At 45.1% G+C, this 15551-nt stretch overlaps 1 protein-coding gene across 1 annotated transcript; it reads right to left on the reverse strand.

Annotated features, from left to right (window-relative positions):
* Window positions 1-75: 75 nt before the first annotated feature.
* naa30 (N-alpha-acetyltransferase 30, NatC catalytic subunit) lies at window positions 76-9985 on the reverse strand. The gene is made up of 4 exons (XM_084377886.1): window positions 8598-9985; window positions 7726-7849; window positions 7356-7411; window positions 76-3815 (listed from the first exon to the last, which is right to left on the reverse strand). The coding sequence occupies exons 1-4, from the start codon at window positions 9456-9458 to the stop codon at window positions 3678-3680; spliced, it is 1179 nt and encodes a 392-aa protein (XP_084234012.1). The 5' UTR covers window positions 9459-9985; the 3' UTR covers window positions 76-3677.
* Window positions 9986-15551: the final 5566 nt, after the last annotated feature.

Genomic DNA, 15551 nt, shown 5'->3' on the forward strand with positions numbered 1-15551 from the left:
TGTGACTCTTTCTTACCGTGCAGAGTGTGAATTATGCTTTCCAGTTAAACCATTCGAGACAGAAGACACGATAACCCAGTTTACAGCATTAAAAAAATCAAATAATTTATTTCTGTGTTCTTTTTCCACATTAAATAAAAGCTATCGGACATTTCCAGATCAAAATCAAGAGAGGGGACAGGGAAGAGGAACAGGGGAAACAGAAGTCTGACATGCAAAAAAACCTTTTGCTCTCCCCTTTTGCACACTTCGTGGATGGCGGTGGAGGCGGTGCTGTCCCACCCCGAAAAGACTGCAGGAAGCCCCTGTGGTTGGTTGGTTGGTTGGTTGTAAGGGACCAAGATACATCATGTTTATTTGACCAACAAACTGGTTTCTGGGGGGGAGATTTATGATTGTAACACTCAATGTAAAGATGGCAGACGTCGCCCCAGGTGAGGACAGAAAAGTGGGGTTGTGATTGTTAGAATGAGCCACCTGGACGTCCAGGATCTGACATCTGTGAACACTGAACTGGCATGTCAAGTCAAATCTTATTTCCAAATGCATCGTCAGAGAGAGAGAGCCGAGTTAAACTATCCAACATCACAAGCCATGGCTACAAGGTGATATTGATGACAAAGCCCTTCAGTCTGTGGTCATGGTCTAAACAGAGCCCCGAGGCTCTTTGCGACAGGCTGTAATGCCCATATACCTAATGAACTGCCAAAATTTCACATGAGTAAAACAAAGAAGAAGGTAGCAGACCCCTTTCCTTCAAAACCTTAAACACCTCCTCACACTGACAGCTGGTTTGAAAGAGTGAGACAGGTTCAATGTGTAAGGTGTAATCTGTCCTGTCCTGTCATCCTTCAGCTGTCACTGTGTCAAAGAAGAAAAAGGCCCAGACAGTGAGAGGACACAGAGGAGGGGGAGACAAGTGTCCAACACAGGGACAGAAGGTTTAAACGTCCAAACATAAACCAGGAGGAGTTTACACGGGGTTGATAATTGAAATCTAAACAGTGTCGGATGAGCTGTAAATATAATAGTTGGTGGTCATGGGCCTGGAGCGTTTTTCTTATGCCCACTACGAGCTGCTCGTTACACTTCTGGATGGGCTAAAGTAGCACAGAAATTAAAAATAAAAACCAAATCTGATAAATCAACCCAAACCGCCCCCATCCCAACAGATGATTCACAAAAAAAAAAAAAAAAAAAAACATGCTCTCAATATATCCAATGAACAGAACACTCGTATACAAATCTGAACAAAAAAAAAACAAATATAGGTCATCTGATCCATTGCTCCAAATGCACACAGACACAAACTCACATAGACGGGCTGTTTTTGTGGGTGGAAACTCTGTAAACATCTACTCTCCTTTCAGTCCTCGGCTCCTGGGATGAAATATCTCAGAAAGGAGAATAAACCCAGAACATGAGCACGGTCCTGTCGGGTCACCCACGGAGAGACGAGACACTTCTGTTTGTTCTGTAGTCAATATTTTGTAGCAGATTATTTCTTTTTGTTTAGTCGAGCCACTTGGCAGCGTCTCGCTGTGCTTCCCACTCGGACTATTGCAGCAGGATAAAAGCACACTTGCATAATTTCAGGTGCTACGAGGAAAAACAAACGTTTACTTTAAAAATTGCATTTACAAATTTTGATTCAGGGTTTATTCTCCCCTCGACTGCCAGCCAAGCTGTCTCCTTTCTATCCGAGCGCTGATTCGAATCCTGGACAGCTAAAAAAAAAATAGTAAGTGTGTGATTTATTCCTTCCTGTTGTCCCTATAAGGCTGGAGCAAAACACAGCACCTCAAAAGGCTCTGATGTTCCTGTGCTGGGGCCTCTGAAAGAAGAGAAATTAAAGTCTGACAGAACAGAGCCACACTGTTGTCAAAATAACAAGACACATTCACACACACACACACTCACACACACACACTGCAGCAATTTCCAAAGAAGTGCATCTGACCTTTTGTTCATTTTACTTTCAAAAGAAACAACAAAAAGCGGTTGAAGCAAACTTTCTTTGCCATAATTAGTGTGGATTGGAACGTCTGGGCGCAACTAGGAGACGAGTTCCAGGCTGGAGATCTTAAAATGTTAGCGAGGTTGGTTGTGCATTGAGTTAGGGCACCTGGGAAGTGCATTGTGGACTCAGCCGCTTGCTTCTGCAAGCAGCGTGAGGTTACACAGGTGTAAAAAGTAGATCATCTAAATGAACTGAAAGCAAACACAAGAATAAAATATAATCTGCTAAGAATACTTGTCTATTTTTTCCTTTTTTTATCAAGAGATAAAACACACACACGCACACACACACACACCATACTCAAACAGGAGTCCAGCATATGTAACATTTCACGTCCGGTTTTGACGCCAAGCGTAGACCAGAACCGGGCCGAGACTGCTGTGTGACACCTGTTGGCGGGCAGATCACTGCAGTTGCTTAGACCGAGTGGCACTTGCAATGAGGAGCAGTAGATGATCGAACAAAGGAGCGAACTCAGACGGCTAGGACGTGTTTGCCCGCACCTTCATTGGCAAGGAGTCTCTCTGTGACGACTCCATTTTCGGGAATTTCGCAGCAGCTGGCAGTGCATTTGGGGGGGGGGGGAAACCCCTCACCCATACTGTCGGGGGAAATTTAGTGAAGGACAATGAAGCGGAAAAAAAAAAAGGTGGCAGGTCCACCGGGTGGGCAAAGTTTGAGGTGCTAATGGAGTGATTTGTTTTCTCTGCACCAACATGCTTACACCGAACGCAGGGAGGGGCTCGGAGGGGTTCGCCTCAGACTGGGTTAATCAACACACGCACTCTTCACGCTTTTTTTCCCCCGCACTCACATTAAAATAAATGCATGCATATCTTTACAGGCTTCAGTCCTGGAGGCTGAGGCAGGTGATGGAAGCAGCAGCAGGGAGCGGCTGCGCCCCAAATGGACAGGATGGGGAACAAAAACACACACAACAGTACGCGTTATTCCACTCACACAAAACACATTCACTGGCACACATGCTCACAAAAACAGGGCAAAAAAAAAAAAAAAAAAAGAAAAGAAAAAACATGAGGCGGTACAAACACACACTCATACTATAGCTCTTCCATCAACCGTCCAACTTACAAGGTTAAAAAAGAAACACAAAAATAAACTCCACAAATATTTTCTTCCCAGTCTGTGTTTACCGCCCTGCTTCCTGTTTTACTGCTGTTGTCTGTGTTCTGCAGGAGGATTTGGTGTGGTGCCATGTCCTCTGGGGGGGCTTTTCGGACGCACGTCCCCGCATGAGCTGCCTCACGCCTCACGTCGCGGTCGATGCGGCATCTTAGCTTGAAGGTCAAAAAAAGGTCACCTAGTCCCCAGTCGAGGTCATCCCAGAGACCACCCTCGCTCGCCGCCCCTCCTCGTCGCAGACAGTGTCAGGGGCCCCTTCATGAGAACATGAGGTGGGATGTCAGTCCGGTTCTGCCTAAACATCAGTTGTTCAGAGGTCAAGGACAAAAAGAGGGTGCGTCTGCGTGTCTATGCATACCTATGTGCATACTCCCGTGTGTGAGTGCGTGTGTGTGTGTGTGTGTGTGTGTATTCGAGTGAAATGACCAGGGCAGAGCTGAGGCTGTCAAGCTGATAGTGTACGAGGTGAACAGCACCCGCTGTCCCGTCCTCCCCCGTCCCCCTCTTCTTTCCTCTAGCGGAGCCACAGTTTGAGCCGCAGCGCGTCCACTCCGTTCAGGTAGTATCTGAACAGCCGCTTGTCTCTGACAAAACCCAAGTTCTCGTACAGCTTCAGGGCTGATTTGTTGGTGATTTCCGTCTCCAATACAACCTGGGGGAGAAAACACGGCCATGTCAGTACGATGTTACATACAAGGTTTACTACTGTCTCAGAGCCTGTGGACTGTTTGTGGGCGTTAACAGGAGTGTCAGCCTATTAATGGAAAGTGGAACATTATTAGAAATGAGTCATTTGCTATCATGGGATCAATGTCAATGTAATCTCTGCTTGTTTGGTGCAATTTATGAAATGCTACGCAGTCAAAGAGTTTGCCTAAGTAAACAAAACACACTCAACCCCACAGCTATTAAACCGGTCCTAGTTTCATGTTGTGTCTTGTTAGCTAGAAAACTAGTTATAGCTACCTCCCAGAGTCAGCCTGGTTTAGTGCAGAATCATAAAACATATGCAAAGCCAGCATTTAGCCTGAAGGCACATGAGATCATCGAGTGTAGTTCAGCTGTTGGTGGTCAAGAATAGCTTCAATGAGTAAGCTAGCTGCTAACTACACCAAAATATCTCGTGCTCTACTTCTACGTGCCTTAAATAAAACACATACCGAGTGTATAAAAAGACAGTTTTCAAGTTGTTCAAATATAAATGTGTGTCAGACAAACAGTTAGCTGTTTCCCACTGCTACAGTAGGCAAACTGTGTCATGGAGCAGATATGTTGACTGGATGTAGTAGGAAGAGCACAGTACAAAGCAAATTATTAATAATTAAAAGCCATGACAGTATGACAGCATGTACAGTATGAGGACCCTGAAACTGATGCAGCTATTTCAGCTAACACTTATTTCATCATTTACACCTGTGCTTTTCCTACTGATACACATATTAAACATACAATATCAACATTTATATGCTAAATAAAACACTGGAAGACAAGAAATAAGGAGTATTCCTGTGCACACAAACAACATACAGTGAAATTATTCATCCACATTGGATTTTCCCCCAGATTTTGTTAACCAGTGGATTAAACGTTTACTCTACACTGATCAACAGAAAGGCTCTTTAATAAAAGGGGAAGAAACCCTCAAACATATTGATTTAAATTAAGTTATAAACAGGTATGTCTGTGGGTCGATATTTAGTGGACCCAAGAGCACACATGGCAGTGTAAAACATTTCATAAGATCCACTGCGAGTCGGTGTTGAAACATACCATCCAAGGGGGGTTCAGGGAGTATTTTACATCAACATTGTGCTCTTTGTTAAGGAACATTTCCCAATGTGTACACAAGTTAGTTCTCATTTCCCAGCAACTATTAGTCTTAGTCATACATTTCACTAGCATTTTGAAATCAAGCATCATTTAGACACTTTTAGTTACATACTTTCAGCCACAGTTATGTTATTATGTTGTAATGTAGTTGCAAGAATGGGGTGGTTTAGCAATATTTCTTGTTCGTGGAGGTCTGAAATTTCAAACCCGCAGGTCAGATTTTCCATTACCTTCAAGCTCTTGCCAAATGAATTCATACAATGCCGATTAAGTCTACCACTGTAGTGCACCAGACTTAATAAATCTGTTGTCTGTGGTGATGGCGATGGGTTTTTACGACAACCAGCAATAAGCTGATGGGGGAAGTGTCGGAGAAGGCTACAGAAAAAAAGGAGTACGGTGGAGCCAGTGGCGTCAATAAGCATGTTAGTCTTGCATAGCCTGACTCTACTCCACAGCGCTCTGTCAGTGTTGGAGAAAGGTCTGGATGCACCGATTCCTTTTCTGGTGTAGAGCGTAAAAAATGCTCTGGCTTATTGTATTTCTTTACCAATCTCAATCGTCTTGGGCCGAGCTAAAACCAGGATGCAGCGACTCTGCCCCTGCTTGCCAAATAGTGTCAGAGGGGACTTGTTTTACAGATGGCGAGGCGAGCCCTGGCATTAAAATGGCTTATTTCCCGCAATACAAAAGTAAAAGCAGTTAGAGCAGGTTGTGCAGCTTGGAGGAAGCTTTTGTTAAACATAGCGAAGGGGATTTTAATAACAGTAACACGCAGATAGCAGGAGGAAGATGGGAACAGGTAAGTTACACTATAAGCATGCAGACAGTGTTTGTGTAGTTACTTTCATGGCCAGAATATCAGGTGCAGGTTTAAGCTGTATTGTCGAGAAATTAAACACTTTGAACCAACTAAAATTTGTAGTCCAGGATTTTCCTACAAGCATTAGAGAGCACCAACAACACAACAACCAACAAGGCCTGGAAAATGAAATAATAAGTCTTTAAACTCTTACAGTACGCTTTGAAAACGTAGTAAGCAGTAATGTGGAGTTATGCATTTTAGGCTAGTTAAGAAGCCTGAAAAAACTACTGCTACCAGTCGGGCTGCACCATTAATCAAAAATATTATCGAAATCGCAATATGTGCAATATCTGAATCACAAGAAGCAGCAATTTTTTGATAAAAAGGTCAAATGTGTGACAAACGGCATCGTAATGAAATGCTTTGTTCTCCAGATGTAAGAAAACGTGTTTGTTTGGTACAGACCTCAACAAATGTCCCTTCATCATGATTCGAATAGTTGTTTTTTGGTGAAAATGAAAAGTGTCATACAAAAATGATTATTCCCACTATTAATAAATTTGATCGCGATTGTTTTATCTTACAAAAATAATAGCAATATGTTTTTTTTACAAGCTCTTGCAGCCCTTAGTTTCAGCGTGCTTTCTTAGCTCTCAGAACCTAGGTTATGTTTTTCTGAATTGAAAAATGCCTGCTGATACAAAAGCAACAGAGCTGAGCAGTTTGCAACACAGTGTCAGTGTTTGCAGGAGCTCGATTGATTGATTGATGAAAAAAAAAAAAAGGAATGTACTGGAGCCTCGTCTGCACACAATCACACCAGCAGAAGAATTATTGCTGTGGTGAATCACGGTCTCAGTCAACAAAGATGTTGGAGAAAGGTTCATACTGAATCTCATTTCCACCTCAAACATCTGGAGGTTACAAAATATTTTGAAATCTACTGTGTGTATTGTGTGTGCAGCTATTCAGCAAGAAGCAGAGCGAGCGAAATAGTTTGCCGCAGAGGATGGATACTGAAAGGTTCAGAGTAGCTGACAATCAAACCAAGGTTACCAGCAAACTAAGATACGTGAAGGACAGGGGAAGAAAAGTGGGCCTTGAAACACTAGCAGAGTTTTTTTTTTCTCTTTTTGGTTCAGTCTCTCACCGAGGCTTTGATATCGGGCCAACGCCGAACTAAAACAAAAGCACCAAACACGCACAGAAGGTTTGTTTTCAATCGTTTTCAAATATGTTGTCATTTTATGTGTTAACTTTATTTTCCAGGGATTTTTCAGCTTCTTTTTCCTTGACAGTAACAATCTGGTTCGGTAAATCCAAGACTGTCCTCTCGTCTACTGCCTACGTTAACATTGTGAGCGAACGCGCTGGCACACAGCATGCGAATGTGTGCCAATGTCAGGCATAAAGCCCGCTCATGTTGGCACAAACAAACACATAAGTGTGTTTCAAGCTTGGCTCAAAAACTTAAGATCATTTTACATGATTCTCTGCACGTATTAAAAACATGGTTTACAAAAGTGTGAATTGATTGATCGCCCTTCGGTGTCGTACCTCGTCACAGTCGCCCTCCACCATAGCATAAATGGCCTTCTTCACAAGATTAGTACCTGAAACAAAAGAGTTTAAGTCAGTGACACGACGCAAAAACACAAAACAGCAGCTTTTACAGAAAATAACTCTTGTTTTTTTTCTGTTTTTCTGGCTCGACAGCTGATAGCATAAGAAATGCAAGAGGTGTGCAATGTCACAGTGTTACACATCAAGTCCGGAGTGCATAACTTATCTAAATGTTGCATTTGCATAAAGAGATTTGGTTGTCAAAGAAAGCACAAAATATGCCGTTGCACCACTCGGCTCCGCATTATGAAAGGACAGACTTTTTGTTGATTCTGTACGGGAACACGAGGAGTCTTGATCTCACCGATGCTTTTCCTTCTGTGTTTCGAGTCCACGGCCAGCATGGCAATGTAGCCACGACGGAACATCTTCTTGTGCATGTCAAGCTTACAAACTATGGCTCCGACACACTCCTGCTCCACCATGGCCTGTGACAGACACACACACACACACACACACACACATTTGTTAGGGGTCTATTGGGGTGGTTGCTGAAAGCCTTGCGTCAGTTCCTGTACAGTTGCCGTCATCCTGCCAGTTCTGCAGGCCCTCTGAGCTGACCTCTGACCTTTGTTTCACGGCACTTCCTCTTATGTCACATGCGGCCTTCCAGAAAAACTGGAACTGGAAGTTTACAACCTTGGAGGCGCCAAGGATAAACAATGAAAGGACAATGTTTTTTCAAAGTAGGAAACCCTAACTGGACACCGTGGGTGCATGAGGAAACGCCTACTTAAAGCACATTGCTCTTGAAAGGCTTTAAAACATTGAGTCCTGTACACAAGATCCATACATCAGTGACGAACTAAACAGGATACTGTCATGTCAGTTCAGCTCGTCTTACCTGGACAGACTGACATCCATATAATCAGCAAGTTTGGAGGCTTTGTGATAGAAAAGTGAGTGTTGTAGCTGCCGGCAGATGCAATGCAAACTCCAAACCAATGTGCCACTAGTGAGGCTCATTTACATGTGTGTGTTGAAGCTGTGTATGTGTGTTTATCAGTGCTATGTTTAGCTGCCTTTGAGGCACACTGACAGGTGAGCATGCAGTCACACCCAGCCCCAGTAATGGCATGCTACCTCAGGTAAAGGCCACAGGGGCTGACACTTTGCTCTGACTTGATGAACACAGTCAGGTCCTTCACACTGAGATGGTTTCAGGGTTGTACTCACCAGAAAGCAGAGCTGCGGCCAGTTGTGGATGAAGTACCTGTACGTGTAAATTGAATAAGGCTCAGACAAGTCCTTGGTGATCAGTCTCATGATCCACGGCATCTGCAGCTCGGACTCGTAGCGGACATAACGGATGCCGTGGCTGTCTTCTTCCGCTCGGCCGGGTGAGCAGCTCAGGTCGAGCCGGGCCAGCTCCGCGGAGGGCGGCTGCTGCGGGTCAGCGGGGCCGTCCCCTCCGCCGGGCCCGGCACCGTCCAGGGGCTCGACGCTCGGCGGTCTCGGCGGCTCCGTGTGGTCAAACTCCTCTTTCCCTCCGTCCCCGGGGTGGCTGTGGGCCGCCTCAGTTCTCGTGAAACCCGGCATCCCGTTCATGCTATTGTTAACCAGAGGAGAGTGACGGCCGTTTTTGGAGAAGGGGCTGTGGCCTTCGTGTTGGCAATGCTCACTATTGTTTCTAGCGGGTTGTTCCTCATTGCTGCCGCTGCTGCTGCTGCTGTCACAGTTGTCCACGGACGGTCTTGGATTGTCAGGCCGGTTTCCTGTGTGTTGGTGGCTGTCACCGTCCTCCGAGGGGCTGACCAAGCCGTTTAGCTGCTGCTGCTCTCGGGCTTGCATTTTGAGGTGCAGCGCTGCCGGGCTAGCTCGAGCTAGCATGTTTTTCTGCTTATTCTTGACCGACGTATTGACTTCGCTTACCGGCTGCGACTTCTTCCCCGTATCGGCAGGCACACAGCCCTCCCTGTGGCAGGCCGGCTCTCCGTCTCCCCCCGCCGGCTCCCCGCTCCCAGCCCCGGGGAAAGGAGGAATTTCAGCCGGGGATGCAGGCAGTGCGCTACTAGGCCCAGGCGGCACTGTGGCCATCCCACCGCATTAAGGTGGAGATTCACGCTTGGAAAACGTTGAACACAATCTCATCCACAGGGCGAAGGGATATACAATCAATATACAAGTTAGTTTACCGAATATTACATAAATCCAAGGGGTTTTGAGGCGATAGCGTATCCGCTGGCGACGTTAGTCGCTGCTCTCTCCTCGATTTCCCAGCTGCCGCAAAGTGCTGTCGCAGCAAACGCCATTGCAACAGCAGACAGGAACGTTTTACGACAGTGGTGTAACGCATGACAGATGCAGGGTTTTTCAGACACGAGAGCCAATTAGCTGCTGTAGTTTACTTAGCATTGAGATAAAGTCATTCCCACTGTTTATTAACAGAAGCACACATGTGAATACAATCTAATCTAAAATAAAAGGCACACAAAAGCAACACACAAGCAAAGAAAGTGGACAGATTGGGCCAGAGGTCACGATTAGGTTAAAACAAGAAAAAATGATTTTTACATTACCTATAATTTTTAATTCCCCTGAATGTACTCCTCTAATTGTAACCCTGAAAAAAAAGTGGCTAAATCACAAATAAACGTCTGTTTTTCTCGTCCTAACAGGATTTAGTGCAGCAAAAATAAATAAATTATTGAATTTAAAAAAGATACATGCTTCATTTGAGTTTTGTGGAAAGATACTGTAGTTTTATGCAGAAACTCATACTCATAATCTGAAATGAACTCATCAGTGTAACTGTCAAATGTGCCCTGGAGGCTCTTGTGAAACAACCCTGCTGACTTGTCTCCTCTCTCACCAGCAGAGGACGCCCTGTTGAGGATTTATTTGGATTTTTTTTTCTTTTGCAACAACTACACTTCAGTTTCTCCAGCAGATGTCACCAGTAGATCAGTTTGGATGGCGAGGTCGGCTTCATCCTGGAGCACCTGCAAGTTGCACATGCAATACTTCTGTTGCACTTTTCACCTCAGCACTTACTGTATCTGACAGATGTAGGTTACATATGAGTTATTTGCACATTGATGTAAAAACTCTACTTAATTCCCATCACTGAGACTTTGATTGTGATGATTTCAGGATCTCAAGCACTAAAAATGCTGATAGTCTCTCTGAAGTAAGAATGATTTTTCTACTGACAGACCATATTTCCAACTGCTTTAATCATCATAACATATATATGTGCTCCAACGGATCCTTTTAAGAATTAAAAGAGTTGTTTAGATCAATTCATTTGTTCAATAAAGTCCAATTGTATCTATTTTAGACAACAAATGCTCACAATGTGGTATCCACTGGGGAGTTGTTGCTCTTTCCTGTTTTTTTTTTAAATCTTCCCCAAAACTCATCTCTACTAATGTAAGCCTCATAAAACTCATCATCAGGTGACATCAGGAAAAGAAAAACCAACTACTTGTTTCCGTGCATCCTATTCAGTTATGTATAAGGTTTTAAAACTGTGAACAAATAGTAGTAAACAAATATTTATTTATCAGTAATATGTTGCCTCTGGGCCCTTACAGCAGACTCACTTTGGTTCTGCAGGGTGGTGGAGCCCGTCCTAGGTGGCACTGTTGCTCTATCTTGCCCTCGAGGACGTCCATGCACCGAGAGGTGGATCACTATTTGGAAAAAGACGTGGTGTGAACTTTCAAGTACAATAGTGCCTCTTTATTTCCTGTACGTAAAAAGAGGACGTCTGATGTCTTGATTAAGCCGTCACGTGGTAAGAGACGCTACGAGAGACACCTTTTCTTTTCTGTCCTACATTCGACTCCCCTTGAACATACGTGTGCTTGATATGTGTACAGAGGGTGAGTCATTTTTTTTGTTTGTAGATATATGTTAGAGAAAGAGACGGAGAGATAGACGGGAAGAGAGACGGCCCTTTGAAAGCTAAGCCTTGGGGCTGAGAACTCTCTGAAGAGCTGGAATCAGACATGCACAATCAGTTCCCCCTCTTCAAATCTCCTTTACAGGCCTATCTACTTGAACAGGCTTCTCTTAATTACTTTCTCTATCACTTAGCGAGCGGTGCCTGGGACTAGGAGCAGCAGCGCCTTGCCAGAGACACTTGGCTGGTTTGAACCCATATTTATATATCTTCTTTCTCACAATCCCGTCCCGTACCTTCCTTTTCTCCCTCCTCCTCCTCCTCCTTTCCTCCCCCCCCCTCCTTCACTCCTGCTTTCATTCTACGCTGCTCTTGTCTCTCCGTGGCTCTCCCCATCCTGTCTTTACCCTTTTCCAAATATCTCCAGGGCGTCAGTTGCGTCATGTGACTGGTGTGCTTGTGATTACAGCAGTTGGCAACCGCACTCATCTATGAGGAAGAACCCAAAATACCTTGAAAAACGACAGCATGTTCAGAAGTATAAGGTCAGCGTGGAGCTCGGCAGAGATGTGGCAACACGCTCAGGACAAACCAGACTGTGACAGTGACACCCTCCTTCGGATCTCTCTGAACCGGCCTCAGGGGCTAGAGGCCAACATTTGGATCTCCTCTTTCTCCCCCTCCTCTCCTGTCACGTTGGCTCCCTCTCCTCACTCCGCTCACTTCCCTACGTCCTCCTCCTCCTCCTCCTCCTCCTCCTCCTTCTTTTTTTTATTTCTTCTGTCTGGCGTCTGGTCCACTAGAGCTGTATTTAATTAGTTTCTGTTGGGTTAATTAGGGGCTAAAGTTAGGGGGTCGGACCAGAACAAAAGCGGGTCAGGCTGGACGGATGCAGGTGCTCCTGTGTGGTTGCCAGATTCCACCGTTCAGATTAAGATGGCTGCAAATTGTCTGGAGTGTTGGGGAGAGAGAGAGCCACCAGTGAATCACAGGGGAGGAGGTTTGCCACCACATATGGGATGGCAGCTCCCTATACGCCCATGCTGGCATCACTTTGCTTATTATTTGACACATTTCAACCTCTTTTCTTTGCATCTTCCACAAGAAAACACCTTATAGTCGCTGGATTTCAGCCTGCTTTCATGTCCTCTCCCTCTCATAGTACACTGGCACACATCACACAGGGCCGGTCTAATGTATGGTGCGTTGCAAGTGATGTCTTTGCCAGTCCGTTTCCCCGCCGCCGTACAAGGCGCTGTGTTGTACGTCCTCATTCATATCGCTCCCAGCACTCATTCCCCCTTTTCTCATCTGCGTGCGGCAGCTATACCCTTTTTCCCTTTTGCTTTGTTGCTTGGCTGTGTAGAATGAAAAGCATGTGAGGGAGGACATCAAATGACCAATCCAGACAAGTGAAGTATACATAAAATGGCCGATTCCAGCCTGTGAAGTGCACATCAGTTGTTTAAATGCAGTGATCATGTAAACGAAACGATAGAGGAACGGTAGACGTGAGTGTAGAAAAAGCTTCCGGCTGCGGCACTTTGAAGGTTACCTGTTTACTTATTGTACTTTTTTGGCATTTTAAAACATATTAGTGTGGCTAACTGGAGGTTTAAAAAAAAAATATGTATGGCAAATATGAAAAAGGTGTAACTTTGATTACAAAAAGGAGCAAGAAGAGCTGAAAGAGACACAATTTGACCTTTTCTTCTTTCCTGTGGAGATGAAGAGGGACCAGATGAACTGATACGAGGCGAGAGGAGAGGACAGAGAGGGCATCTCTGGCATGGCTGGAGACCCTCAGTGTGTGAGGGTCCTGGGGCCCTTTAGACAGGCGCCAGCCCAGCAGGGAGGCAGAGACAATCACGCAGCACCAGATTCAATGCACAGAGATGGAGGGATGGAGGGAGATGAGGAGACACAGAAGGGAGGATTGAGGGGGGGCGGGTGGGACAAAGAGCACAGTCGAGAAAGGTGGAGGACACGGCGAGGAGAAGAGTAGACGTGTCCAGGTAGAGCCGCTGAATAAAAAGAGTTGAAAAGAGACGGATGGAGAGGGAGGAAAAACGACGAGTGCGGATCAAGAGGAGGTGAGAGGAGAAGGAGTGAAAGGAAGAAAGAGCGAGCGAGAGGGAGATAGCACATATTCCCTCTGTAACAGTCTTTATCACCAGCCCAGATCGTGGCGTATGAACAGTGATCCAAGTCAACCATCTGCTGAGGCTAGATAAGCCTGGGAGAGCTGGGTATTGAGCTGTCACTCAGGGAGGAGCGCAGAAAAAAGAAAGAGAGGAGGGGAGAGAGGAACAGAGGAGAAATAAAGACAGAACGGGTAGAGCGATGGAGAGGGAGGGAGGGAGGGGTCTGCATGAGCAAGGTAGGAAAAATTCAAAGGAGAAGATTTGTGCAGACTGGAGAGCATCCGTCTTGTTAGAGAAAGACTTAACGTCACATAGATGTCCGGTCCTGTCCTGCCTAATCTCGAAAATAATCCTCCAGCTAATGAGAGGAACAATGAAACGAAGCTATTTTGTTTTATTTTTGTCAACCCACACACACGTATACACTCAGTCACGCACGGACACACACGTCCACTCGCATCATCACTCCTGATCACTCCTGATGGGTGACACCAGGCTGTTTGTTGTTCGTTTTCCTGTCACCGACACGCACAAACACACGCGTACTCGTACAAAACCGGGCTGTTTTCATCTTCACAGCGCACACACGTTATAATGGCAGAAAAGTGTGTGTGTGTGTGGGGGGGGGGGTTGTCTCAGTTGATTAGACACCTCTACTGGTGGTGAGGATCCCCAGAGTGGAAGATGGGTGACTGGTTTGATTAAGCCTATGTGTAGGTGATTAAGTTAAATCCCACTTAAACATACCCCCCTAAACCACTTACTGCACAACTGTGAATTACTTTGTTATCCTGCATGTGTGTGAGAAAGTGGGGAAAAAGTTCAACATTCACTTCAGAGTGACTGGTGCCGTCATTCACCTGATTTTGTGTTTTTAAAGATCCAGTCCCAGATCTGGATTGTTTTTGGACGTGTGTTTGTGTTTATAGTGTGATACTGTGGTAGTTTGGGGGGGGGCGTGAATTAAGAACCGGGAGGGGGGTCAGGCCCGGGAGTGGGGGGTTAGGAGGGGATTAGCTGAGGCCAGTTGGATCATTTTACAGCCGGAGGACCCCCCCTCACCCTCTGCAGTCTCCTGGACAATGAGGATTAAACTCCTCTTGTTCCTCAACTCCGAAAAAACGGCAGGACGACAAAGACACTATTCCTCCTGGGTCCCCTGGCTGTGGCTGGGAGCTGAGCTGAGCTGAGGAGAGCAGAGGAGAGGAGGGAGGGAAGGAGTAAGGGAGGAGGAGGGAGGAGGAGGGAGGCAGGGGGTCCATCATAAAATTAATCCCTTCACAGTTTCCTCTGGGTGCAAAGTGAGATATGAGGCAGACATGTCTAATGAAACGCTACAGTCATCTAAGGGCACAGCGATAAAAGCATATATTAAACTAATGGAGCTCGTCATTAGTGCCTCCATTAAGCGGATCGAGAGGGTTGTGCTCCCCTTTGGTGATCAGAACGGAAGATTAATCAATACCAACAAGACTCCACCTTCCCACACTCTCCTCATTTAGTGCTCGTACAGTAGTCCTACAGCAATATTCACGCTCGCTTACCCATAATCCTCTGGGTTGATTTGTAGTTCACATTAAAAGGGTAGTTTGACATCTGGAAAATATGCTGTTGTGATGAGAAGATCGATACCACTTTCCTGTCTGTACAGTGAATATGAAGCTACAGCCACGAGACGCTAGCTTAGCATAAAATACTGTAAACAAGGGAAACAGCTAGCATGGTTTTGTCTCAAGCAAGGTGCCCAAACTTTTGTATCTGTATTGTTTTGTTAAGATCCAAAATGGTGCTACGGTTCAATTAATTGACTTAACTTATGGTCCTGCCATGCTGAGATCATGCAAAATGATGATAATAGGTAAGGATCCGACGTATTTAAAGATGATTTTTACCTCACAAAAAACACCATAAACAGCAATCTATATTACAAATGTTTTAATTACTTAATTTTTTTTTGTTTTCACTAGAAACTTAAAGCAGGCCAAATCGAGCATCATGGCGGGCTCAACTTTGGGCAGACACGGACTAAAGGTAACAAAATTTGCCTACAAGCACCTCTTAAGATCACTAATTAGCACGTTGTATCTTCTTTGTAAGTGTAAAACTACTAAAAAGTATTTTTTCTATAATTTGTTTTTT

This window comes from Pagrus pagrus (genome assembly GCF_965226575.1).
Source record: "Pagrus pagrus genome assembly, chromosome: 16".
In the NCBI taxonomy this organism is placed as follows: Eukaryota; Metazoa; Chordata; class Actinopteri; order Spariformes; family Sparidae; genus Pagrus; species Pagrus pagrus.

What these genes read in the sequence shown, in the direction of transcription:
- naa30 (XM_084377886.1), bottom strand. Translation starts at nt 9,458, where the DNA reads ATGGCCACAGTGCCGCCTGGGCCTAGTAGCGCACTGCCTGCATCCCCG. An exon ending in ACACAGAAGGAAAAGCATCG is followed by an intron (nt 7,412 to 7,725) that starts GTGAGATCAAGA and finishes CTTTTGTTTCAG; the next exon opens with GTACTAATCTTGTGAAGAAG. An exon ending in TGGAGGGCGACTGTGACGAG is followed by an intron (nt 3,816 to 7,355) that starts GTACGACACCGA and finishes TTTCTCCCCCAG; the next exon opens with GTTGTATTGGAGACGGAAAT.